The sequence below is a fragment of the Phanerochaete carnosa genome (genome assembly GCF_000300595.1).
Source record: "Phanerochaete carnosa HHB-10118-sp unplaced genomic scaffold PHACAscaffold_11, whole genome shotgun sequence".
Taxonomy (NCBI): Eukaryota; Fungi; Basidiomycota; class Agaricomycetes; order Polyporales; family Phanerochaetaceae; genus Phanerochaete; species Phanerochaete carnosa.
Genome location: NW_006767638.1, coordinates 1,224,077 through 1,249,435, shown reverse-complemented (window position 1 = coordinate 1,249,435; position 25,359 = coordinate 1,224,077). Strand labels below are relative to the sequence as shown.

The 25,359-nt window shown below is 53.5% G+C and overlaps 8 protein-coding genes and 2 non-coding genes across 10 annotated transcripts; 5 read left to right on the top strand and 5 right to left on the bottom strand.

The window, feature by feature from the left end:
* Positions 1 to 35: 35 nt before the first annotated feature.
* On the bottom strand, positions 36 to 3,516 carry PHACADRAFT_264171 (uncharacterized protein). The gene is made up of 5 exons (XM_007400924.1): positions 3,316 to 3,516; positions 3,128 to 3,258; positions 2,472 to 2,876; positions 2,324 to 2,418; positions 36 to 2,275 (listed from the first exon to the last, which is right to left on the bottom strand). The coding sequence occupies exons 1-5, from the start codon at positions 3,362 to 3,364 to the stop codon at positions 304 to 306; spliced, it is 2,652 nt and encodes an 883-aa protein (XP_007400986.1). The 5' UTR covers positions 3,365 to 3,516; the 3' UTR covers positions 36 to 303.
* Positions 3,517 to 5,253: 1,737 nt separating this feature from the next.
* Positions 5,254 to 6,574, bottom strand: PHACADRAFT_264166 (uncharacterized protein). Its single transcript, XM_007400923.1, has 4 exons — positions 6,465 to 6,574; positions 6,046 to 6,399; positions 5,791 to 5,988; positions 5,254 to 5,738 (listed from the first exon to the last, which is right to left on the bottom strand). Exons 1-4 carry the CDS (start codon positions 6,495 to 6,497, stop codon positions 5,592 to 5,594), a joined length of 732 nt encoding a protein of 243 aa, XP_007400985.1. The 5' UTR covers positions 6,498 to 6,574; the 3' UTR covers positions 5,254 to 5,591.
* A 1,185-nt stretch (positions 6,575 to 7,759) lies between these two features.
* PHACADRAFT_264163 (uncharacterized protein) lies at positions 7,760 to 8,665 on the bottom strand. Its single transcript, XM_007400922.1, has 3 exons — positions 8,516 to 8,665; positions 8,259 to 8,454; positions 7,760 to 8,211 (listed from the first exon to the last, which is right to left on the bottom strand). Exons 1-3 carry the CDS (start codon positions 8,619 to 8,621, stop codon positions 7,920 to 7,922), a joined length of 594 nt encoding a protein of 197 aa, XP_007400984.1. The 5' UTR covers positions 8,622 to 8,665; the 3' UTR covers positions 7,760 to 7,919.
* Positions 8,666 to 8,781: 116 nt separating this feature from the next.
* Positions 8,782 to 8,852, top strand: PHACADRAFT_t144. Its single transcript has one exon. It is a non-coding gene; the product is annotated as a tRNA-Gly (tRNA).
* PHACADRAFT_130177 (uncharacterized protein) lies at positions 8,839 to 13,285 on the top strand. The gene is made up of 15 exons (XM_007400921.1): positions 8,839 to 9,310; positions 9,366 to 9,570; positions 9,623 to 9,726; positions 9,774 to 9,857; positions 9,906 to 10,664; positions 10,715 to 10,911; positions 10,969 to 11,186; positions 11,241 to 11,342; positions 11,393 to 11,663; positions 11,717 to 11,771; positions 11,826 to 11,900; positions 11,953 to 11,977; positions 12,030 to 12,249; positions 12,309 to 12,742; positions 12,798 to 13,285. Exons 1-14 carry the CDS (start codon positions 9,053 to 9,055, stop codon positions 12,412 to 12,414), a joined length of 2,679 nt encoding a protein of 892 aa, XP_007400983.1. The 5' UTR covers positions 8,839 to 9,052; the 3' UTR covers positions 12,415 to 12,742; positions 12,798 to 13,285.
* A 312-nt stretch (positions 13,286 to 13,597) lies between these two features.
* Positions 13,598 to 15,300, top strand: PHACADRAFT_264157 (uncharacterized protein). Its single transcript, XM_007400920.1, has 6 exons — positions 13,598 to 13,867; positions 13,920 to 14,001; positions 14,052 to 14,433; positions 14,492 to 14,695; positions 14,746 to 14,921; positions 14,985 to 15,300. Exons 1-6 carry the CDS (start codon positions 13,638 to 13,640, stop codon positions 15,075 to 15,077), a joined length of 1,167 nt encoding a protein of 388 aa, XP_007400982.1. The 5' UTR covers positions 13,598 to 13,637; the 3' UTR covers positions 15,078 to 15,300.
* Positions 15,301 to 15,399: 99 nt separating this feature from the next.
* Positions 15,400 to 17,601, bottom strand: PHACADRAFT_104475 (uncharacterized protein; the record flags this gene model as incomplete). Its single annotated transcript, XM_007400919.1, has 7 exons — positions 15,400 to 15,850; positions 15,911 to 15,998; positions 16,058 to 16,228; positions 16,292 to 16,369; positions 16,426 to 16,861; positions 16,920 to 17,181; positions 17,234 to 17,601. 7 exons carry the CDS (start codon positions 17,599 to 17,601, stop codon positions 15,400 to 15,402), a joined length of 1,854 nt encoding a protein of 617 aa, XP_007400981.1.
* Positions 17,602 to 19,845: 2,244 nt separating this feature from the next.
* Positions 19,846 to 19,916, bottom strand: PHACADRAFT_t143. The gene has a single exon. It is a non-coding gene; the product is annotated as a tRNA-Gly (tRNA).
* Positions 19,917 to 20,051: 135 nt separating this feature from the next.
* PHACADRAFT_264153 (uncharacterized protein) lies at positions 20,052 to 21,312 on the top strand. Its single transcript, XM_007400918.1, has 4 exons — positions 20,052 to 20,775; positions 20,827 to 20,878; positions 20,934 to 21,021; positions 21,078 to 21,312. Exons 1-4 carry the CDS (start codon positions 20,058 to 20,060, stop codon positions 21,153 to 21,155), a joined length of 936 nt encoding a protein of 311 aa, XP_007400980.1. The 5' UTR covers positions 20,052 to 20,057; the 3' UTR covers positions 21,156 to 21,312.
* A 129-nt stretch (positions 21,313 to 21,441) lies between these two features.
* PHACADRAFT_130167 (uncharacterized protein) lies at positions 21,442 to 24,780 on the top strand. The gene is made up of 11 exons (XM_007400917.1): positions 21,442 to 21,557; positions 21,613 to 21,655; positions 21,718 to 22,071; positions 22,145 to 22,367; positions 22,418 to 22,481; positions 22,534 to 22,636; positions 22,699 to 22,874; positions 22,939 to 23,745; positions 23,800 to 24,334; positions 24,391 to 24,576; positions 24,645 to 24,780. Exons 1-8 carry the CDS (start codon positions 21,516 to 21,518, stop codon positions 23,107 to 23,109), a joined length of 1,176 nt encoding a protein of 391 aa, XP_007400979.1. The 5' UTR covers positions 21,442 to 21,515; the 3' UTR covers positions 23,110 to 23,745; positions 23,800 to 24,334; positions 24,391 to 24,576; positions 24,645 to 24,780.
* The last annotated feature ends 579 nt before the right edge of the window (positions 24,781 to 25,359 follow it).

The window sequence follows — 25,359 nt, the reverse complement described above, 5'->3', positions numbered from 1 at the left end:
GGTTAGTAGGTACGTAGGTAACGCCGTCACTGCTAGAGTAGATATGCGAAGGCTAAAGGCGCACTTACATCATACGCACCTACCGAGTGGAGCTCGCTCCCCTGGAGGTGGGTACATGGCATAAGCAATAAGTCTTTAGTATCTAGCGAGAGAGAGACAAAATGTATATAAAATGTAGGTAGAGACTTAGTGCTCATGTCATGGGAAGAGTGCAGACGCAACAATATATATGTGATGAGAAAGGCGAAATATTAGCCATAAGGTAGCTTATGGAACCCAAAGACCCAAACTATGACACGCGTATCATGACACGCTCTCAACACTTGCAGCTGGCGACGACATAGCATCAACGCCGCCCACATCATGCCTCGACTTGCACGCATCAATAGGTAGACTGGGCGGGTATTGCACTGCACCAAGGCTACCTGCGCGTTCGCTCATTTTCCGCCGCTTCTCACCGACCTTCCAGATGACGTCCTTCAGTTCCTGTACAACCTCTCCGCCAGGGCCCCACTGCTCGCGCTGGGGCTTCACCTCGACCTGCGGAACGTACACAGCAAGCCCAGCTAACCCGCTCTCCCTACGCGCCTTGGCAAGTTGGATGCGCTCTTCACGCGACAGCTTTGAGCGTTCGCGTGTGAAGCCAGACGAGGCGCCCGTGTCCGCCTCAAAGACTTGCTCGATACCCGATGGCGGCAGGTGTTGCGACGAAGCGTCCATTAACAGGCGCTCAGTTGCATCGTCTAGCGGTTGCGGCGTGCGTTCGAGGTCGGGTGCCGCGATCTCGAAGGTGCTGTTCCGTTCCGAGAACGCAGAGTCGGGGCTGGTCGAGTCTTCGCTACTGAGATCGTGCGCGAGAGGTGGAAGTGCGTCGGCGAACTCGTCTTCTTCGTCGGTCTCCGGCTCAGGCTTGGCAGGCACCAGAATAGCTAGAAGCTGTTCCCGTCCGCGCTCGCATTCCCGCAGAGCATACCCAAGTTCTTTGCGCAACCTGTCGTACGCCTGTAGGGCGGGATTCTCGCTGTTGCCTTCAGCGCTGAAAGGATCGAGCGAGTAATTAACGCCGGCGGGTTGTAACGATGTATCCGGGTGCTTGTCTTCACGTATGGAGACCACGCACTGCTCTAAGTGCTCCCTCGCGTCGTTCAGTGCTGACGATACCGCGTCGACATGCGTCGCAAACCTGGTGAGATGACTTGGTATAGGTGCGAAGGAAATCATTTCAGCCATTATCTTGGCAGATCGCGATACTGATTGCTTGCTAGGAGCTTCCGGTGACAGACTGCTCTCGCGCGAGCTGCCCAGCAGTGACTCGGTGCTTGGACGCTCATCCTTCATGCGTTTCTTCTCCGCTTCGTCAAGCGCCGATAGCAAACTGGCTGATGCATCTTGGCAGGTACTCGTCAGGAGTGCCATAACAGAGCGCACGTCTTCCCAATACGTTTCATCGTCCGCGTCTTCCTCGAAACGGAGAGCGAGCAGGTGAGCACAGGCATAACGCTTCGCTCCGAGCGCACCGTGGAGAGCAAGGTGCAGTGACGACAAAGATAGTGGGTGGCGATTGGTCTGAAGAAGCGTGAATCGCGAGGGAGAAGAGACACTCGAAATAGAGTTATGCGGACTATGACCAAGCGAATGGTGGTCAAACAGCGGGCGGATTGTGCTGGAGTAGCTTGGCGGCGGAGGACTGAATGTCTCCATACCAGGCATCCTGCGTCTCCGCTGCATATTTAATGCTGCAACACCGAAGACGTCTTCTTCTTTGGTATAAGCCAAATCGGGGTCTGAGTCGCGCTGCTCTTCCTCTTCGACATGCTCGAGCATCCGTTGTGATAGCGGGGTGGCTGGGGCGCTCATGCTCGAGGATGGCACGCCGGGTGCTAAGAAGACGGATCCCGCGTCAGATCTCCGCTTCTCCGCTCGTCCTTTCCCGTTCAATTCCGCAGCAGCTGCTAGGGAGCTTCGGGAGGGACTCCACGTTGCACGCTTGTTTATCGCAGCTTGCTTTGCAGGCGTTGACAATGTTCGCCGTCTCCAGGCCGCTATTGGGTCCGAGAGCGGACGTGGTTGCTCGGCAGTGAAGAAAGAGGGCTTAACAGGGGATGCAGGCGCATACATTTCAGAAAGCTGCGCGAGCTGTGGTGGCGAAGTGAGGGCTGACAATAGCTGACGGACATTGTCGCATTGGCTCTGCGTAGTATGCAGCGAGGTCTGCAGAGCGATGCGGAGGCTAAACAACGGACTTGCAGGTCCGTAGAAGTTACCCGAAGATGGACTGAATCCCAGTCAATGATTTGCATCGCCATCCCTGCACGAAACTTACCTGCGCTCTTCTTTCTCAATAATGCTCATGACTTCGTTAACTGACGAGTCCCACACATTTCCCGCTGAGATGAGCTCATTTAGTGCATCTAATGTCTGTGATAACGAGGTGAGCTGCATTGCGCTAAATTTAGCACAATTCAACATACCAACGCATGTGCATCCGCAACGTCCTGTATTGGCCGTACCGCTTTTGCGAAGTAAAGGACGCTCGCAAGCATCAAGAGCCCGAGAAACTCGTAGCCTGCTGCTAAAGCGACGACGGCCACTGAGACGACGGTTATCGTGCCCCGTACGTTCGTTGACTCTTCAACCGTTTTGTAATGATGTGACAAAGCTTCGTCATCTTCAGTCGTGCTCGAAGCTCTTGAATGGCCTCCTGCGGAACCACGCAGACGACCAGGTATCTCTGGCTTGAATGTCCGACGAGCCGGATTCGGCGAAGCAGCTAGTGATATCGACAGGAGCGACGATGATATGACGTCGTATTTGAAGCGTTCCGCAAACGTATTTGATGAGCTCGGTCGGTGCGTAGACAGCGAGTTGTAGACGTCCTGCAGGCGTCATGACGGACATGTCAGCGGCAGGCGACTCGAGTGAATAGTCAGGCCGAGGTCATGCTGTGTCTGATGGGGATCTCTTAGCAACATGCATGTGTGCACGCGCGGCGAAAGAGCCCATCAGACACGACGTGCCGCAAGCGAGACTCGTTTCCGACCGACCGACCGCTCCAGCAGCACGTGTAGCGTGGGGCAGGGGAGAAAGCGGGGGGAGGAGTAGTGGCAAGCAGTGCTTTAGGACTCACGTGTACGCGCTGCAGGGCTTTCGTGACGAGCTGAGCAGCTACCGATTCCTGAGGAAGCGGGTCCCTGGGACCCGCCTCTACGATGAACTGTGCGTCGCTTCCGGGCATAGGTTCTGAGTCTTCGCCTGTCTCTGTTCAACCTGAATTTTAGTGACGTATATGACTACCGTACTAAGTATGCGACGTGCCTTGAAAGTACTCCTGAAGAGGATGCTCGTTGAATAGTGGTTGTGCCATCGTCGGTTGTAATTAGAAGTACTGGCGACAGATTTCCAGAGTCGTAAAGTCGTGCAGGAAGCTACAGGTATATAAGTTACGTCAAGATTGAGTATCCAAGCGTTTGAAACGAGTGTCAATTATGGGTATCAGAGGAGGAGGAGGAATCGAGGAAGCAGTAGACAAGTCTGGCGAGCCGAGGACCGTAGCGGAAACGTCGCTGTCACATTCAGCGTCACTCGGGTCACCCTCGCTTTGCCGTGTGATGCGTGACGATACTCCAGCGCGCTTGCACGTCGATAGGCTTTGAACTCTAACCTCTAAGCATGCATATGCCCCATCTGAGCCTTGCCGTACCTTTGAACGTGCATGCAGAACAGCAAGCCGTTCTTGAAGACGCAGCAACTAGCCCTTCTCCTTGCAAGGCTCTCCCGGTCCCAAATCCTACTATCTCATTCTGGCAGAGAGACCGAGACATAATACCTGCACCGGACTTTGGCGGCGATGGGACGCTCACAAATGACACGGATATCTGCATTATTGGCTTCGGGATCACTGGTGTATCCGCAGCATATCATCTGGCGAAGCTCTTCGCTCGAGAGAACGGCCTCCCGCGGCCTGTTAAAGCTGTAATACTTGAAGCAAGATAATTCTGTTAGCTCTCGCGCGTTCTCGTGTCCTGAGTCTGCGTCTGATGTCCGGGAGCGTGTTACAGGTTCTGGGGCGACTGGTAAGCCGGCTCCGGGTCTCAGTCCCTCAAAGCATACGTCATGTAAAGTGCTGTATAGGGCGGAACGGTGGACATCTCACTGCTGCTGTGTATGAGGGCTTTGCCGTCTGAGAAAAGGTCTATGGTCGAGACGAAGCACTGCCTGAAGTTGCCCTTCAAAGGTACAACATCGCAGAATTGCTGAGGGTTGTCCGCGAAGCCAAGCAAGAAGCCGAGCTAGATGTCGTATCCGGCGGGCACGTAGAGCTGTTCTTTAGCGAGAAGGAATACGTCGGCGCGAAAGCAGGCTTTGCCGCCGCTCAGAAGACAGGCGTCGACGTTCGTTACGTCGAATGGACGATCAAGGAAGATCTCCAGGCTGTGAGTACGCTGATTTTTGGCCGCACTTGTGACGACCCTAGTCTTGTCTGTTCTCGGCGCACCCCGTTGACGTAGGCCAACAGCAATACAGTGCATCGTATCCGGGTGTGCGCTTGCCAGGCAACAACCTATCGCCTCTGAAGACCGTTGGGCTGCTTTACAACCTCACCAAAGACCACACTCCGAATTTCATTATGGATCTGCATACTCACACACCCGTCACCTCCGTTCAACGACTGTCTGACACAAGCGACCCTTCGTCCGTCCGCCGATGGTCAGCCGAAACGCCGCCGGGCAGCGTCTCCTGTTCGTATGTCCTGCATGCTACGAACGCCTACGTCTCGCACCTCCTTCCGCATCTGTCTGGACCCGAGGGCGTTATCCCGACGCGCGGCCAGGTCCTCGCGGTCCGCGCTGCTGCTCCCCCAGACGTGATCACGAAGGTTGCGTGGTCCGGCAACGAGGGCTTTGAATATTGGTTTCCGCGGCCGATAAAGGCGGGCGAGGTGGCGCCGCTAGTCACCCTCGGCGGTGGGCGCGAGACTGCGAAGCCGCAGTACGAGCTGTACGAGGTCGACGATTCGGTGTGTAATGAGGAGGTTGGCAGGGCGATGAGGATGTTTCTGCCAAGCGTCTTCCCGGGCAAGTACCAAGAGGGCCGAGAGCCTGAGGTTGAATGGGTATGTTTTGGTTTATATATGCGTGCATTCCGTTGTTAATTTGACCTCATAGTCCGGTATAATGGGCTTCACAAAAACCAGCGATCCATTGGTGCGTATACAGTTGGTCCGGTGGTGTACGCCTTAACAAGCCACTACTAGGTTGGTCCCGTCATTGACCCCTCGGGTAACGAGAAGGTATTCAAAGGCCAGTATCTCTCAGCTGGTTTCTCGGGACATGGCATGCCCCGAGCTTTTGCTTGGTAAAGTCCCTCCGTGCGCATCTATCGATTTGGTCTAACGTTCCATGCTTGCAGTGCTGAAGCCATTGCTGGGATGATAGCAAGCAGCATTCTGGACCGTGCTTGGACAGTTCCAAAATGGCTGCCTAAGCACTATCTCACTAGCAGATAATGAAAGGGCGATCGTAGGCGTGCTACTAGTAATACATTATTATCTGGTATAATCGACGATAATTACCGTCTTACATAAGTCCACGTCAGCCGAGAAAGTCGGTCTCTCCCTTCTTGATGAAGGCGTCCAGCGCCTGTTCAATCTCGTCATTATCGCCGTTAAGGTCGATGGCCAGTCCAGCAGCATCCGGTCGGTCTACCAGCAACGCCAGCGTTAGTGCGACGTCATCACGCTATACGCGAGTCAGTTCGTGCACAAAATATCGCGAATACAGCGCCACTCACAGATATGACGGATTTCAGGGGCGCCTTGCCCACCGTCGCCCGTCCGGTGCCTGGCTCGTTTGTGAGCGCGCCCGGACGGACGATGGTCCATTTGAACGCTGTACGCCCGACCAGATTCTTGTCTGCGTCGTATTTGGCCTGTATATACGCCCCGAGCATTTTCCAGGCTGCGACGGAATGCTCTAGGTCCTCGTCAGTCTGCAACGTTTCTCGTCAGCTGCTGCTCGTTCCTAGCGTTATCAAAGCTATTCTTACGTAGTGAGGCGGACGAATGTTTCGGTCGCGAGCGTCCAATGCGGAGACCATAATCAGCCGCGGCTTGGGGCCACGTACGAGCTCGAGGGCGTCGAAGACTTTCAGTGCGCCATCGTAGTCGACCTTGCGTGTACGATCAGGCTCACCCTTGCCGCCCGCCCCCGCAGAAAAATACACGACATCGATTCCTCCAAAAACTTCAGCGAACCTCTCCTTAGGAGCGTCTTCGAGAGAGAGCACGAGCGGCGTTGCACCAGTAGCGGAAACCTCGTCAGAGTGCGCGGGATTCCGGAAGATCGAGACAATTTTCGTATTGGCCCGAGGTGTGAGCAGGCGTGTGAGACGCATCGCGACCTGTTGTGTCCGTATGAGTTTCGCGCAAAAAGGGATGCAAGGATAGCAAGTCGGAATGTGCATACATTTCCGTGTCCGCCGACGATAACAACGTTCATGTTGCCAGAGTTGAATGTTGATGTCTAAGCTGCGATGTAGGATTGGAGATCTACGTTTTCGTTGAATGAGCTGCTATGTGCTGCCGGTGTCACGGTGAGCTTTATATGCAACCCAGGGGTGTCTTTCCAGGCCGCCTTACGTAAGTATGGCGCGCTCGCAAGGAGGCGGCTCATCCACACTGAAATGTCTCAGTCAAGGCTTGGCTGCGGCTTCCTGGCGCACTTGAAATATGCGATATGAATGATCTTGAATGTCCCGATATTACTTTTACATGCCAAGGTGGAAGAAAGCTGTTCTTTCAGGGGACTTTGTGGTGCGTGTCGGGATAATCGCAATGAGGAAAGGAGGGGGGTCTTTGGTGTATAACGCATTCCGGGTTGCTCTAGTCTCTTTTCTTTCCGTTTGTTCGTAAAGGCCCGTAGAACTACTGCTACATGAGGGCCTGAGGTTGCTCTAGTCTCACTGGGGTGGATGTAACCAAATGTAGCCGTTTTAGAAGATTGCCAATCCATGTAAGGACTTGCGCTAAAACACTACACTACACTTATGTAAACTTCTCGCTGAAACTTCCTACATGTACAGATATCGATTTAGGTGCATGTGGGCTAAGATGCTGGGCTTTGTAGAAGTACCGTTGGTTAAGATCGTCGGGAAATAGTGAGGGCAAACAAGCGCTACAAAACCACCATCTTCATATCAATAGCCACACTGCGGCTCCGCCACATTACAGTATGTTCCACACCGGGGACAGAGTGATCCCTATGATTCATGATATCACTACCAGCCGGCATTGCCTTCAGATTTGGGTGGTTCGTCATTGGACGCGACACAAACAGAAACAACAGTGGATTCAGTTTCCAGCCAAAGCCTGAGCGTAGCTCAAGCCCAGTCGCCAGAAAGCACGCGGAGCTCCGCAACGAGAGGCAACGGGTGAAAGTTGTTTATTTACAGCGTCCGCACACCGTCAATCAAGACACAACATACAGTGAGACCGCGGCCTATTCAGTACCAGGCACTCTAAGGGGATGTCATGGGAAAGCATCTGAATGCGACAACCATTCATCAGCAGAAGAGTAATGTACACACACCATTCCAACACAAGTGCCGCAAATATGCGTTCAATCCTCCTTGTTGCAGGCAGAAGATTTATGTATTTGCTTCCGCACCAAGCGGCATCCGTTAAGAATTGCGGACTTCTCTTTTTCTTGGAAAAGGTCTTACTGAAAGCTGGGTGTAGTCGAGCAGATGTTTAGGCGTTGATGTTAACTCCGAACCCAGACAGTGAAAAACATGCGAGTCTTAAATAAATATGCGTGACCAAATTCAGTGTAGATTACATCTCTCTAGAAGTACTCGGCCAGGTTTTAAGAGGTAAAACAGAAGTAATGCGGAAGGACGTACATCCCGTGAAGTTGTAAAGTCTAGTCTCTCCGCAATAGGCTGCCCATTTCGACCTCGTCCCCAGCTTCCCTGGCACGCGAGGTTGTCCCCGAAATCACCGTTAAGCCTTCGCGCATTTCACGGCGTACGCACAGTTGCTCAGTCGCGGCGACCATCAATATCGCGCACGCAGCCATGATGAGCCAAAAGAACAGAGAGGTCGGCACAGATGCGGTGTAGTAGGTCGTCAGCAGCAAGTGGTTGAAGAGTAGTGTCAACGTGAAGTCGAGGATAAGGCGTGGGCGGCGGACAAGAGTATAGAGGTAGAACACGCTACGATGCGTCAGAGTGCCGTTAAAGCCTGGATGAAGAATACGTACTTCACACAGGACGCGCCAATCCAGCATGCGGCAATAATCCAACCTCGCCTGGGGTCTAATTGAGTGTTCCAACGGTCCTCAACCTCACCGACGCCAACCTGCCTCCCACCACTCCATACACTGTTGAGGGTTGCCCACGGGTCCGCCGTTGTTGACGTTGGCTTTCCTGCCATGTGTCTCCAGTCCATTATCATCCCTGGCCAGCCAATGATTGGATAAAATGAGCATCAGGATTAATGGGCAGGACGAGGGCATACCAACATTGGCTGCGCCACCTTCATACTCTAGTGAGGACGGCTCCGCGAAGAGAGTAAGAAGAGGAGGAGTGAGAAAGGCGAGAGTAAGGTAATGCAAGGTCTGCATCGATATTATTTGAGATACTACGAGTACAGGATCCCATCCAGTCGACGAGCCCTGCTTCGCCATTGCCGGTGGTGACCTAGTGGGCGGGTGGCAGGCAAGTGACAAATCCAGAGACCGCTGGACATCGAGATATTAGCTACTGATTTAGCCGATGTAACAGGCATTAATGGGGTAGTGGTAACCTGGGTCGTTGCCATCGACCCGCCGGGGGTTCGATTCCCCCTTAATGCATTTTACTGGGCAATGGGCACGCCTTTTACTCGACACTTCTATCGCCCGCCTTTTTCTTATGCTTCTTTCGTCTTATGGTCATCATAATTCATCTATAGGCGAGATCTGTTTCGCAATTCTTTGGACAATTTTGCTCTGAAACATGTTGCTTTGGCGAGGGGAGGCGGAAGCGCCTTGCAGCGTTTTGACGTCCACCACAAATGCCAACGCCGGACTACTCCCCCGTCCCGCAGGATGAAGACCGCGAATACAACCTACAGGCAGACGGAAAATATCCTCCAGAAGCCATTAAACCCGTGACATACTATGACGAGGGCGAGTTCGATCCACCGAGTTCGCCGGACGATGAAGACGAGATGTTGCTCGAGAAGAGCCTCTCTCGCAAGTCTCCTGGAGATGCGGAGCAGCAGGAAGACATCTTAGGGGATGAAGACGGAGAACTGGTTGTAGGTGGGAAGGTGCGCTGGATGTTGCTGCTGCGCTTTGAGCATGCTGAACATCTAGGTCCCGTAGAAGCATCATCGACCGTCGTCGCTGCGCTGGCTTGTCATATGTCTTTCGACCCTTGTAACTATTGCTACAGTCATAGGGGTATTCGCCGCTTTGTCGTACAGAGGTACCTCGTTTCAGATTCACGGGACGCAGCACATCACGATGGAGCACATTTTTAACGGAACGTTCAGTGCTCAGACTGGTTCCGTGCGCTGGGTCCCCGAGGGTGCGTGTACAAGTTAGCTTTGGTACCTGGAAGTCTCTCATAACATGCTCAGCTGGTGACGGTGTCTTTGCAATCAGTCAATATGGTGACATATCCCTTGTGGACCTCAAGTCGAATAAGACCACGAAACTAGTTACGATGAGCGACGTTAGAGATGTGAGCTGCACGGCAGGAGTAATTCTCGTGTCTAATTTGTTTCTCAGATTCACGATATCCCTCTATCGTGGGCTAGTTGGGAATTATCGTCGGACATGAAGTACATCCTCATCAAGTCGGACCACGTCAAGGTGCGCTCCTTCCTGAAGCTTGCAAAACATACATCTTAGACAATACAGTTATGGCGGCACTCAAGTTTTGGCAACTATTACATTCACGACTTAACAAGCCAAACGACTCACCCACTAATTGCTCCAACAAACCCGCCGCTGACCGCCTACGCCAAGTGGTCACCAACCGGACAGGCTATAGCATACGTTACACAGAATGACCTATACATCCTTCCCCATCCCTCATCCAGCACGCCCATTCAGATCACTTCCTCGGGGAACGCTTCACTCTTCCATGGCGTGCCGGACTGGGTATATGAGGAAGAAGTCTTCGCAGCCGATTTCGCACTCTGGTGGTCGCCCGACTCCGCGAAGCTCGCGTACCTGCGCTTCGATGAAACCGCCGTAGACGAGTATACCTTCCCAATTTACAACCCCACCGAGAACTCGTCCGAGGTCGTACCCTACCCAGGACACGTCACGATGAAGTACCCAAAGCCGGGCTACAGCAATCCGCTGGTGTCGATACACGTCTTTGGGCTTGACCAGTACGAGAACATGAAGGCTGCAGGCGACGCCGAAGCTGTCGCAGTCGCGCAGGCGAGCCTCGAGCTGACGTGGGATCACCGCCTTGCACCCGAAAGTCGGGTTGTACAGGACGTCGCTTGGGTGAGCAATTCTACGCTACTTGTAGAGGAACTGGGTCGTTCTGCTGTCAATGGCAGCATTGTGCTCTTCAATTTCGAGGGGAGTGCTACTGGGCGTGGCCAGGTCGTCAGAACGCTCGGGCAGGAGGGCGAAGAAGGGGATGAGGGTTGGATTGAGGCCGTAAGTAATGTGTGTGCATCGGTAGTAAATAGTACTGATGTGTTTGCCAGATTCATGCCATCCATCCCCTGCCTCCAAGCATGTCCGCTGAAGGAACTGCTGGATATCTCGACATTGTTCCCTCGAAGGAGGGTTATAATCATGTCGCCCTCTTCCATCCCCCAACATCGAACACGCCACTATTTCTTACTTCTGGTGAATGGGAAGTTACAGAGATCCTTGCCGTGGACTCTAGAAAGAGTTTGGTGTGCGCATATACTCCAAATGCTTGTGTCTTTTCCACCACTAACTGCAAATATAACAGATACTTCCTTGCTACAAACCCATCATCGTTAGAGCGCCACCTCTATTCTGCCTCTATACCCAAGACGAACACTACCATAGTGGGACCGAACGCGTTGACCAGTCACGCAATGCCTGGATACTATTCTGCAAGCTTCTCTCCACAGGCTGAATTTTACCTGCTGACGTACCAGGGTCCGAATGCGCCATGGCAAAGAATGGTTCAGGCGAACAACGCTTGTAGGTGGAAGCACTGCGAGAAGCTCATGTTATTGTTTACATTTCTCTTCGCAGCGTTCAACTACCCTTTCACGGATAATAGCGCTCTCAACGCTACTCTCGCCCAGTACGAGCTACCCGTGATCAGCCACACGACAATTACGAACGACGGCTATGGTATTTGGCTTCTACTTGTGTGGCTGTCTCTCACTCATTGACGTTCGCAGAGTTGAACGTACGCGAGATTCGCCCACCACGCATGGACGACTCGGGCAAGACCAAGTACCCGGTGCTCTTCTACGTCTACGGCGGCCCAGGCTCGCAGCTGGTGGACCTCCGTTACGTTATGGACTGGCATCACTTCCTCGCAGCGTACCACAAGTACGTCGTCGTCACCGTCGACGGGCGCGGCACCGGTTTCAAGGGCAGGCACTTGCGGAATCCTTTGAAGGATAATCTTGGACACTGGGAGACGGTTGACCAGATCTATGCTGCGAAGTGAGTCGTGCGAGGTCCGCTAGACAAACATGTACTGACCGAGCTGCCTGGAGGTTGTGGGCTGCGAAGGGGTACGTCGACCCGAAGCGAATTGGTATCTGGGGATGGGTATGTGGTTATCCTTTCTGCATTGCATGATTTGACGCTCACTGACCCTCTCAGTCGTACGGAGGGTTCATGAGCTGCAAGATTGCTGAAGCAAATGCTGGTGTTCATTCGCTGGCTATGGCTGTTGCTGTGCGTGTTCGTGTGCGCTAACCACCTTCCTGCGTGCTTACCACTAGTCTAGCCCCCAACAAGCTGGCGACTCTACGGTGCGCCTAGCCCGCATGTATCAGCACATGCATGTCTGACATCACTTTCTAGATACTATCTACACCGAACGGTACATGGACCTGCCGCAAGTAAATCCCGATGGCTACGTCACGGCTTCCATTTCGAACGTCACGGGCTTCCACAACATTGACTTCCTCTTCGCGCATGGCAGTGGGGACGATAATGTGCACTACGCCAACTCGGCACATCTGCTCGACATGCTTACTGCCGAGAAGGTGCGCGGGTTCCGCTTCCGGATGTTTACCGACAGGTGCGTTGCCGCTGTTGTCCTGCGGTCTGGCGAGGCGTCGGGGGCTAACGTGCGGACAGCGACCACTCAATATACAAGCGCGGCGCGAATCGCGAGGTGTACGAGTTCATGCACGATTTTTTGGTTGAGAAGTGGGGCAAGGGGCCTAGGCAACGCGGCCTGTAGATGTCTGTTGGATTTGCGCTAGAAATTGTCATTTTCTCTTCTCTACGCTAAACATTCATGACAGGGGAGCGCTACGGGGTGGGAAGTTCCCGGCTTAAGTTGTATCCGTGGCTAGTCGAGTGGTGGAATAGTATGAGGCTAGACTATGACAAGGTGCATCCCACACGCCCTGTACGTTGTTGATACTGTTTGCGGCAGCAGAGGATCTATCATCGTAGGTCATTCACCGCGTTGGCTAATCTGTTCCCGGAGATCATGAGTCTCAGCCAACGTCTCTCCCGAAGGGTCTCGCCACTTGCGCATTAGTCTAGTATCATAATTAGGCTCGGTTCGTCGCGCCTTCTCTCCTTATAGTATTCGCGCTGAACATTCGCGCTGAAAAGTGCGCAGGATGTCTTGCAGTCCATCGGCTTCTACCGCGCAGATGAAGCGTCCGGAGTGCCCTGCACAAGGGACTGTCTAGAATGTCTCGCACCTGTCGAACATCGAGTGTATGCACGACACGTCCGGAGATCACGAACGATACCTGCAGAATGCAGAAAGCGACGGCGACAGCGTGTTGCCTCCCCATTCCCCGGATGAGCTAGACGGAGAACCCCGCGCGAGAGGTCCCGCGTCGGGGAAAGAGATGGCGGGGGAAACTGCTGGGGCGTGTGACGGGAGTGCCAAATGACGATGAAGCCGAGAGGGAGATCTAGAGCAAATGAGAGGAGCGCTCATGGACTTCAAATTGTATGGCAGGGTTAAGGCGGTGCATCCGAATGCGGAACCTACTATAGTACTTCAGTTTTGTGGCACCAACCCCTAACCCAAGTAAACGACGAGAGCAGACGAGAACACGTGACGAATCTCCTGCTGGCTCTTTCTCACGAGCTCTTCATATTCGTTCATAACGAACGCAAAACAGATATGCGGATCAAAGGTATAGTATTCGCTAGGTAACAACAGGAGGTTGGAACTTACCTGTTCTCAGGAAATCAACATCTCAACTTTTGAATTGTCCCGGAACACTGGGAACAGCGCACCTCAACGTGTAGCTTGGAAAAGCCCCGGCCGACGGGAGAAAGAGGAAGTAACAAATTTCACAGCATGGTTAGTTGTATTGAATGTTCCAGGCTGTAGCCTGCGGGGCATATAACACCAGCTGTCAAACGTATTGTGAGATACTACTTTCTCCCCCGTCACTAGCACTGCCTTGTCGCCGTACCACCTCTGATTATAATATGAGCAGCGTCTGGGCACCTGCACCTGAGCCTCCGACCAAGCTTGGTCGCCATAGACAGCTCGCGGTTGGGGCGGGTCTTCATGTGTCCCCAATCCAGCTCGGCGCGATGAGCATTGGCGACAAATGGCATCGTGTCGGCATGGGCACGATGGACAAGGAAAGCAGCTTCAAGCTCCTCGATGCATATCATAAGGCTGGCGGAAACTTCATTGATACAGCCAACGTCTAGTGAGTTTCAATCTACGGATTGTATGGACGTCGATCGCTAAACCGAAACCAGCCAAGATGAAACTTCTGAGGAGTTCATCGGCGAGTGGATGGAATCTCGGGGCGTTCGGGACCAGATGGTCGTCTCCACCAAGGTCTGTACATCAAAAGCATTGCGAAATATCCCGCATTGACAATCTTACAGTATAGTCTGCTTTACAAGCGGGGAGCCAGTTTCGAAGAGATCCCGCAGAAGACGCAATTTGTCGGTAACAACCTCAAATCAATGCACGTCTCGGTCAACGATTCGCTGCGTAAGCTGCGCACGAGCTACATCGATATTTTGTACCTGCATTTCTGGGACTACAACTGTACCGTTGAGGAGGTCATGAACGGGCTGCACCATCTCGTCGCGCAGGGTAAGGTCCTATATCTCGGCATCTCCGACACACCCGCGTGGATTGTCTCGAAGGCGAACAACTACGCGCGCATGAGTGGCAAGACGCCGTTTGTGATCTACCAGGGCGAGTGGAATATCATCCAGCGCGACTTCGAGCGCGATATCCTGCCCATGTGCATCCACGAAGGTTCGTATACGGATCTGCGCCGTCTTGTAATACTGTGCTGAATAAGACATTGGAATAGGCATGGCCGTGGCGCCATGGAACGTGCTTGTGGCCGGCAGGATACGAACAGACGCAGAGGAGGAGCGACGGATGCAGTCAGGCGAGGGCGGCCGCACAATGCTACAGTTCCGAGACGGCTGGCTCAGGAACGAGACAGAACGCCGAGTTTGCAAGGCTCTGGAGAAGGTCGCCGAAGAGGTCGGGGCGAAGAACATCACATCAGGTACGCCCGTTGTCTACTATCTGAGCGTGCTCTGCTCACTAAAGAACCAGTCGCCATCGCGTATCTCATGCAGAAGGCCCCTCGCGTCTTCCCCGTCATTGGCGGGCGTAAGATCGAGCATCTGCACGCCAACATCGAGGCACTCGACATCTCTCTCAGTCCCGAGCAGATGAAGTTACTGACCGACACGGTGCCCTTCAACAAGGGTTTCCCATACTCACTCTTCGTAAGCGTCCCCGCTGTCATTACCAAGAAGTTATTTAGCTCATCTCGGATCCTTGGATGCTAGGGTGACGGGTCTGACTACAATATCGTATACAAAGCGGCTGGGCACTGCGACAGGTGGCCTGCGCCACAGGCTATTCGTCCGCAGAAGGCATAGCGGCGTCGCACTCGTGATTCGTGACGCATTCAACGAGTGTTCGCTGTTCTCAGGGTGTAGAGCTCTCGTGCCCGCTTCGGTCGTTTTAAGTTTTTCGAAGCGCCGCTAAATGTTTCTGCTGTGCAAATGTACAGATGTGAGAGTATGGACTTGAAAGCTTGATACGCGGAACTCCGCCGTTCCTACATCATGCCACGTCGAATATCACAAGTCAGAGTGAAACCACTGTGAATTAAATACGTTGGGTCAGATACAAGGTCATACAGAGGGTCGCCGCGTGATACAAGTGCATAATTTGCCTAGACGAGGACATGGTGTGGGCTCACGGGAAAATTAATCTAACCATAAGGTCATTTCCAAATACCCTTAGAGTCTCTTTGACAGTCCCTTGGTTCCTCTGCACAATACCCTTGAACGCCTCCCTAAACTCAGCGAACGCCTCCTTGTATGCGTCCTCCCTGAGATACTGCTCAACCGGCTTCCCACGCACGATGAGGCCCTTCCACTGCTTGGCCCAATGCGGCCGCGGGTACAGCGTCCGGCCCTGCTCATCCCGCAGGTCGTAAGCCGTCCACTTGTCTGCAACCTGCTGCATGAACGTCGCCCAGTCATCCCGCGGCGTGATCAGTGTCGTGAGTACCTCGATTGAGCACGTCGCCGTGTTGCCTCGCTGTGGCGCGAGCAGCACGTCTGACCCGCCCGTGAGTCGCATCTCGAGCGCGACGCGCACCGGCGCGTCCTTGCGTGAGTACATCGCGGCGATAGCATCCCACCTGTCGCGCTGTGTGAGTACTGGCGCGCACACGGGAAGTGTGGGGAAAGGAATCACTCACCAGGCGCGCTGGATGACCTCGTACTTCGGCTTCCCTTGAACCGTGGGGACCGGTATTTCCCACTCGGTGTCCCAGCACCTATAGTTCTCTGTTTTGTGCCGCACTGGTGAGCAAAGCATGGGGCACATATATAGGGGGTATACCCACGAATTCCGCGTCGGAAATGCTCTGCCTCACTCTGGAGGGTTCGGATAGCTTTTGCCGGATCCGAGATGCTTGGCAGCGCAAGCATGGCCGCGGCGCCCATCGTGAACGCCTGCAGTCGGCCAGGTAGCCACCGGAAGGGCGTGTAGCTCACCACAGACTCTGCCAAGGACGCTTGGATCTGCAGGATGACGTGTCAGCGAGAACTACTGAGGCCACGGAGTAGACACGGCTAACCTGCTGAGACTTGACGCCATCCAGAAGACCGACTCCTGGGTACGCTTGGATATTCACGTCGTGAGCCGTTCTCGGACGCTCTGTAAGCAGTCGACATCAGTCGTGTCCACATCAACCGAGAAAGCGCAGCTCACTCGACCATGTGTTGACCCAGCAGTCGTCCTGATAGGGGAACCAGAACCACTCGAGATAGTAGTCTGTCTCGCAGCGCCTTTCGAATTCCTTCTGCGCTTTCGCCAGATCCTCATTTGTGATATTCTTGTCGGCGATTATTTTCTTCACTTCGGACGGGATGTCGAAGCCCGGAGGCGGCGGGATCGCGAGCGGCATCGGCACCTTCAAGGGCATCATGTCTGTCACGCCCATGTCGTCGAGCTGTAGCGTCAGTGCTACGACAATACCAAGGAGCCCGAATGCGCCGCTTGCTGCGCGGAGCTCGTTCCTATCGTTCACCTTGCGGAGCATGCCCTTGGCATCGACGTACTCGACTTCAACCACGAGGTCTGAAAGAGTGGTGGAGGACAGGCTGGAGCCATGACAGATCGGACCATTCGTTCCGCCAAAGGTGACCTGGACGACAGAAAAATTAGATGTGAATTGCATACTGCTAGTATTTGGATTAGCTCACCTCGACCATGATAACATTAAATGGCAAGCAGTGCTTCTTGTTGTCAAAGCACCACTGACGGAACTGATCGTTCGTGGTACCAGCCATAATCTTGAAGAATGAATGCCCAGGCGAAGGTGTCCTCCCAGCAACACTAGTAGCAGGTGTAATTCCAGACAGCTCGGTCTTCCAATCCGGAGGCGGACTCTTATACGGCAGCGTCACAAGCGTATCAAATGGCAGGAACATGATGATAACGTCCCCGTTCTGTCCAAAAACCTCGCTGTAGAAAGCATTGTCAGAGAAATAGAAGGAATAGAAGGCTGACGACAAACCTCCAGCTGTGCCGGAACCCAGCGACGCGAACTCTCTTGCCCTGGGAGGCGGCCCACTTGACGACATTACACACGCCGTCGATAGAACGCACAACGAGCTGATAGCTCGCACGGAAGCCGACGTTCTTCCCCCAGTTCTGGAACTCGTCGACGCCAATGATCTGCTGCACCGCCGGGTCGCCAACGAAGGGCTTTGTCGCCGCTTCGAAGAACGCCTCGACCTTCTCCTCGACTTTGTCGACGAAGGACTCTACTCTGTTCTCCAGATCATGGACGTCTCGCTCTACCTTTGGGATAAAGGGCACGACTTTGAACTTGGGAGGCGGGAGAGTGGGCGCGGGAGTGATCGTTTTGTCGAGTTCGGACATGTCGTCGATGATCTTCTGCACTTCCGGGCTGTAGTAATCGATCTCTGGAGCCTCTACAGCCTTAATAACGTTAAGAAGAGGGCTGATGCGTGCGTCGTGCTCGCACTCATGTTGTAGTTGCTCCTTCAGCTGATTCCACTGCAAAGGAAGTGCATGAGCGTAAGGCGGAGATGTAGGTAATGATACATACCGTAAGCATCTGGTCTGGACGATCAATGCTCGGTAGTGCCTGGGCGCTCTGCAATATGAGCAGTCAGTGGATAGAGAACTCGAGTAGAAGCGGACAGCGCATACGTTGCTCTCCATGGTTGCGGTGAATCAAGTAGAGATGTTGGGTGGGGTAATGTAGCAGCAGTCCATCTCAAGCTTTATGTACTCGCTCTGCTCGCCTATCATTGGGCGACTCAGAAGGGAAACGCCAATGCTAACGTCCAGAACGCCGCCATATCCGGGCATACCTGTGCCAACAGGATTCTAAGTATGACAACTGGGATTGATTGGAGCACGGAGACAGGAGATGTGTGATGTCTATGGCGCCGGCGCCGGCCTAAAGAGGCACAGACCCTATTGCTGTCCGTGATATCAATGTTCTTCATTGCACCGGCCTAGCCGTTCATAAGCGCCCTTCGGTCCTGGCTGAGACACGGTCGTGGCTAAGACACCGTGTGTCTGGTAACGTCTGAGCCACGGTAACGTCTGAGCCACACCAGTGTCTGAGCCACGGTAACGTCTGAGCCACGCCGATGTCTGAGCCACGCCGGTGTCTGAGCCGTGCCGCGCCGAACTGAATCAGCTCTCTTCAGTCGCCAAGCCTTGAAACCTGAAGCGGTGTAAGTAGGACCAGGACCTTGAATGACAGAGATCGATTGAAAAGTTGCTAGTACAAAGCTAGCGAATTGTGCCTGCAGATCTTGATACAGAGTGCTCTTTACGTCTTGAGTAGAGCGGGTGAGCTATGGGCAGCTAAGAAGCCTTTCTCGTGAGTGAAAGGGACTCGCCTCCGAGCTTTCCCTGGTTGATTGACGTCAGCAACACAACCCAGAGCGGGATTCGACGGCGTACTCGATGCGAAGCTGAGCACTGTTCCTAGCCACGCGTCGATTCATGGCAGGGCAATAGCCTTTATCTGTCCAAGGCCAAGACCAACAAGAAAGTCCGCGATGAATGTGCCTTTGGTATCACCATAGCCATCTGATTGCGCTTGCTGCGCGCTGTTAATCACTCTATCAATGTGATTCGGAACCACGCTTAAGTCATCTATGATACTGTCCAGATCTGGTGAACCTCGAGCAAGTGGCCGTTTGCCGCCTCTTCTTCAATCTTGATGCGTCGTGGGTTAGTGCCAATGAGATCTTCCGCAGCGATTCGATGCCCGAGTTACCTTGAACTTGACCCTGCCATCCTGGTTGAGTAGATCTTCAAACTCGATTGGGTACTTCTGAAGGTATCGGAGCAAGCGGCGCTCCGCTAACTTCTTGCCCGATTGCCACTTCGTTGGACCTGTGTCGAGGCCTTTTAGGTCGTGGACATATTTACCGCCTCTGAACTTCTGGAAAGTGAGCTTGTTTCTGCCATGCGAGCTGCCATTAATGATGCTGAAGGCGGGGCAGCGATGAGTTGGTACAGAGGTACGCCCCCTAAGTGGGACGAGCCGTAGCTGCCGCCATCGGCTTGAAGAAACCAGGAAATTTCTTATTCGGTGTACCGCCGACTTTGGTGAAAAGGCTGTTAATCTCCTCCTACTGTGTGAAGTTCAGGCGTGTGTCAGATAGTTCAGGACTGGCGGTGTCCTTAATGTCCACAGCCTCTTCGATACGCTTGGACAAGTAGTATTGCTAAGATACCACAGAAATATGTACGACAAAGACTGGCCTCCGTCGATATACCGCGACTGTTGGCGACAGCGGACGGCCCCGCGAGCACCTGCAAACGTTGCGGATGTCATCGATGTGCAGAAGTGTTCTAACATAGAGCCAGCATGTAAGGATGTAGGATGAAGAGACTGTAGAGAAGAGGAATATACCAGTGTTGAACGTTGGGACCTGATATCTGAAGCATGGGAGCTTGAAGTTGAGGCATTCATAATGAAGCTTAAGGGGAGTCGAAGCAGGAACTTAGGAAACCGAAGGCTGAAAAAGCTAGTGATTCGGCGAGATACTTAGAAGTCAGTCCTGACTCCTGGTAGATGACCGCTGGATGACCGCAAGACGAGAAAATAAAAAGTAGAAAGTGAGCCTGGGAAAATGCATTAAGGGGGAATCGAACCCCCGGCGGGTCGATGGCAACGACCCAGGTTACCACTACCCCATTAATGCCTACTAATGTTGGTCGGTTGATTGATATCCCTCCAGACAGCTTCCTTCTTCCCTCCATCTACAACTCCTACAACTCCTACAACTCCTACAACTTCACTGTCAAGCATTTCGGTTAACACCTGGGTTCCGCTGTCCTCAACGATGGCTCGCAGAACTATAAAACCGAAAATACTCAAACAAACATCGCTGTCGTTCCCGGCAAAGCGGTCGAACATAGCGTCGGGCGGAAAGGAGAAACAGTCTCAGTCGTCTGCTTCTGCGACTCCTCTACAAACGACTGCCGACATCTCAGATGTTGACGACGTTACCAGCACCTATGAACCATCCGATCTTGAAGAAGTCGAGCATATTGCGACCCTCGCTAAAGAGGATGACGAGGCGGAGCAGGTCTCCGACAGCGAACCTGAACGCACTCTGACGTCAAGAACGAAGGCGGGCAAGCGTGCGGCGCAGTCTGTGGAGGGGAAAGAGAAGGAGGAGGAGGATGGTATAGAGGACGAGGGGGAAGAGAAGGAGCGGCCGAAGAAGAAACGTCGGGTCTCTGTGCGGGTTGCCAAGTCTGCGGCTGCCTCTATCGAGGTTCCTCCTAAGGGCGAGGAGAGCTTTGACCCCTCAGCGAAGAAGGGCAAGGGTAAGAGAACTAGGGGGAAGAAATCTCTTGCCAAGTCCGTCTTCGGCTCGCGCGAGGGTGTTGAGAACTCAGAGGGCAACAGAGAGGCTGACTGGGCCACGGAGAGCAAGAAGATCAAGATTACCGCCAAGGGGAACGGCAAGGGAGCTGTTGCGAAGCACGTGGATGTACTCAAGATGAGGGAGTACTTTAGTTATGTCCGTGCGCAGCAGGGGAACGTCAAGCCAAGTGTGTCTTTCTCTCCAGTCTATCTAAATCACTATGCTAAAGCAGCTCTAGTTCACGCACAAAACCATTCCATGGAAGATCATATCCTCCGCTTTTTTGATCTGTAAGCCCCTTGCATACAATTTGAAGCGCATATACTCAACTTGCACTCGTTATAGCTCTTATCAGTATGGCCCCTGCATAGGTGTCAGTCGCCTTCAACGCTGGGGACGAGCAGAAGCCCTAGGCTTGAGTCCCCCTGGAGTTGTACGTGCTAGCTTATATTTGCGTGCGTTCGTTCACTGACATCAGGCGCTCTATAGGTGAAGCAACTCCTAACGAACGAAGACGGCACCGAACGAGTCGAAGTCAAGGAATGTGTCTTCTTTGGGGAAGTTTGAGGCTTCTTCCCTATCCCCCTTTCCCCTTATCGGTGCTGTGCGTGATTTTGTACTTTAGTCTCGCTCCACGGTCGAAATTTGGACTTTCTGTTGTAGACTTGCCGTTGTAGTTGTAAAGTTGTGCATAACTTACGATTATATTTTACGGATGTAGCATACTGTAATTTGTGAGTGGTGTGTCGTCACCGTGCACTTCGCTCTGCATGATAGCCTATCACTGAGACCCAGACGCCAGCTTTGTGGCGTCCAGTCCGAAATTAATTCGGAAATTCCTGTTATTATATCCTGAAATGGAACTTGTCGGGCGCCCATATCGATTCCTGTCGTGACGCCAGTGCATCGTCTAATTCATCTGCCACTATGGATCCCTCAGTCCCCATCGTCGTCGACAACGGTACAGGTGTGAGTGTCGCTGATGCCATGGCGACTCATCTCTGTCTCTTACCGCCTCGTGCAGTTTGTCAAAGTGGGCTATGCAGGCAGCAACTTCCCTGAGCATGGTACGTCAAAGCTGGCACTTTGCAGGATATCAGACATGCGATGCTGAGACAGCGACACATAGTATTCCCTTCTATTGTTGGACGGCCCATTCTACGTGCAGAGGAGCGCGTCGGCTCGTCTGTCATCAAAGACATCATGGTCGGCGACGAGGCTGCGGAGAACCGTAACTACCTGCAGGTGACCCAGCCGATGGAGCATGGCATCGTGCGCAATTGGGAAGACATGAAATACCTTTGGGACTACACGTTTGACGAGAAGCTCAAGATCGACCCAAAGGGACGCAAAGTGCTTCTCACCGAGCCGCCGATGAATCCCAAGGCGAACAGGCAGCGGATGTGTCAGGTTATGTTTGAGGATTATGGCTTCGGCGGTGTATACGTCGCAATTCAGGCAGTACTAACTCTCTATGCGCAAGGTGCGTGTTATCCCCGCTCTTCGTGCTTTCTAGCACTACCGGCCTGTGCAGCGCCCTTGCTAATGACCCTCAGGTTTGACAACTGGTGTGGTCGTCGACTCTGGAGATGGCGTGACACACATTGTGCCTGTGTATGACGGCTTTGCGCTTCCTCACCTCACGCGACGACTCGACATTGCTGGACGGGACGTCACTCGCTATCTCATCAAGCTTCTGCTCATGCGCGGATACGCGTTCAACCGTACAGCCGACTTTGAGACCGTGCGAGAGATCAAGGAGAAGCTCTGTTATGTCAGGTGCGTGATATCACGCCCTACACACCATAGCCGCCTAATATCTGCGCCAGTTACGACTTGGACCTCGACACCCGGCTCTCAGAAGAGACCACTGTGCTCGTCGAAAGCTACAATGTGAGTCAAACAGTGTTTAGCTCGATCTCTGTCACTTACTCTTGTCGTCTAGCTTCCAGACGGTCGGACAATTAAGATTGGCTCTGAGCGCTTCGAAGCTCCTGAGTGCATGTTCCAGCCACACCTCGTAGATGTCGAGCAGCCAGGTGTTGCAGGTGCGCGCTCAATCTACGCCCCACCTCAGACTACGGACTCACGATGTGTCGATATCACACAGAGATGCTCTTCCAGACCATCCAAAACGCAGCCGTCGACGTTCGTTCTGAGCTGTACAAGCACATCGTCCTGTCCGGAGGTTCGTCCATGTATCCCGGGCTGCCAAGTCGCCTCGAGAAGGAGATGAAGCAGCTCTATTTGACGCGTGTCCTCAACGGCGATCCATCGCGCTTGAACGTACGTGCCCTTTCCAGGCGCTTCCTCTGCCACATCTTTGCTCACTCACAATTTCTGGATGCAGAAATTCAAGATCCGCATCGAAGACCCGCCGCGCCGGAAACACATGGTCTTCCTCGGCGGTGCCGTGCTCGCGGACATCATGAAGAACCGCGAGGAGTTCTGGGTCAGCAGAGAGGAGTGGTTCGAGCAGGGCGTGCGCGCGCTCGACAAGCTCGGCCGCGGCGAAAACTAGACGTACGAAGCCGGACGACGAACAGACTTCGGAGAGGAGGATAGGAATAATTGTGTACTATTTTACTTGAACTCCAAGGAAATCTACTTAACTGGCTCAAGCGGTGCGCGTACGCGTAGTCGTCACCGTTGAAGCCAATAGGTCGGGACTGAGTACTGAGGCCCGAAGCATGTGCCAGTCCATTGAGCGGACAACATACAAGTGGTATAGAATGCATGCAGTGATACTTTTGGCAGTGGATGAGGTGGGGTGGGCGGCAGTCGTGCGATATTAATCGTACGGCGACGAGTGGAGAGCACTTAGGCATTATATGGGCATAAGATGGCAGGAGCCAAAGAGATCCCGACAGAGAACCATAGACGATGGCATAGGGGCAAGCGGTGCAGCCCGGGAGCGGCGCTAGACTGAGAATGTAGGCCGGTAGCAATGCGCCTACTTAGTCTCCCAGCGAAGGACGGCTTCGTAGATGAAGAACATGACCGCGGCGTTCGGGATGACACGCATAAGGTGTGCGCTGAGTCCGCCGTATAATGACCTGGCGCCTTCTTCCCGGATGACGAGCTGCAGTGTCTGGACAAGACCGGTGTACTTGACTTTGCCGTCTACCAGAGGTTGTCGCAGTCGCGTGCGGATGACCTGCTCCCAGTATATAAATCGAAAGCTGTCCGTGAGCTACAAAGGAAGACGCACCTCATGCGGATATGTTATCAAGCTAGCGACGCATTTTGCTGTGCCCGCACTGCCAAGAAGACCTGCCCACTCCGCAAAGCCGCCTCGGCCCTCGACATTCTGTGACATCTTCTTCAGCCGCTCATACAAAACCCACTGGATCGTGCCTTCGGTCACGCCGAGGTAGCTCGCGCTCAAGCCCTTGTAGAACCCTCGCACACCTTCCTCACGCATAATCTTCTTAATCATATCCCAAGACCCGCCAAAAAAGCTCTTTCTGCGTAGCTGCACGTTCCTCCGGTCGTCCGCCGCGAGCTGCAGGCGAGTCTTCACGACCCAAATAGGGTTTGTCGCCGAGCCGGTCGCGACGCCTGCGCAGGCGGCAGCGCAGAGGTGGACCCAGGTCGCCTCCTGGCCGTCGTTAAACTTGTTCGCAATGACATGTTTGCCGTTGCCGTATGTGAAGAAGTTTATTGATCGCGCTGGGATAACACCGACGAGTGTTGGGCCAAGACCTTTGAACAGTGCTCGTGGCGACTCTTTCTGGTATATGTCCCTGTTGGCAGGCGCATGATCGGAACCGATGTACGTCGAAAAGCCACTGTTACGCACTTCAGAATGTGTCCGGTCTCCACGAAATGCCAGAGGAGGTTCGCTCGTCTCGGAATGGCTACAGTCCCGTTGCCCGCACCGGCGAGGTTCAGAGTAGCGTGTTTCTCGCGGAAAAGGTCAGACTGCAGGCGTGTTTTGACGACGTCAAACGGGCTCGTGACGATGGCACCGCACATACCACCCACACTGCGGCACACGTCCGTCACAGTCAGCACAGGCTACTCGGTGGATATGAACTTAGGGACTCGACTGACCCGCCGGCGACAAAGTGTTGCCATGACTTGGCAGGGAGCCAACTCGACTTTGACGATCCCGCAACTAGCGGTACTGTATCAGACATCTCGAGAATGCGTCGGTGGCAGAGGACTGGTGCAAGACGTGGGCGAAAGGGTCCAACTTTCGAAAAACACGGCCTGGCGCTTTGCTAGTCTTTCGGCACGAAAAGATTAGATGCCATCAGCGGATCAAAACCAGATTAGATAAAAGTCACAAAGCGAGGATGTCAGGCGTTGCTCCGGGTTCTGAAGCTTTAGGCTTCAAAACAAACATGTTACATACATTATAAATTAATATAGAATATATAAAAGTATAGCTATCATAATGAGCGGTCGCGGCTGATTTATGGCTCGTCAGCCTGATCTACACGTTAAGTGATGTAAAAGAGTGTAAGCTAAGGAGCGTAGTAGTTATAGATATTAAAGCTGACGCCATCACCCGAGAAGCCACTGTACGTGTCAACACAGCTTCGTATACCAAGAACTATGACTAAGCGCCTAGTGCTTCCTGAGCTGCGTTGCTGGGCGCGTCCTGCCACATACTATAGAGCCCGCTGTTGTCAGGCCAGACAGGGATCGGGTTGTCCGCAGGATGCAGTGACATGGACGTGCTGGCATCCAGTCCGGCATGGTACGGCATTACGTCCCAGGTCTTCAGCCAAAGAAGCATAAGCGCACAGGGCACGCATCGAAG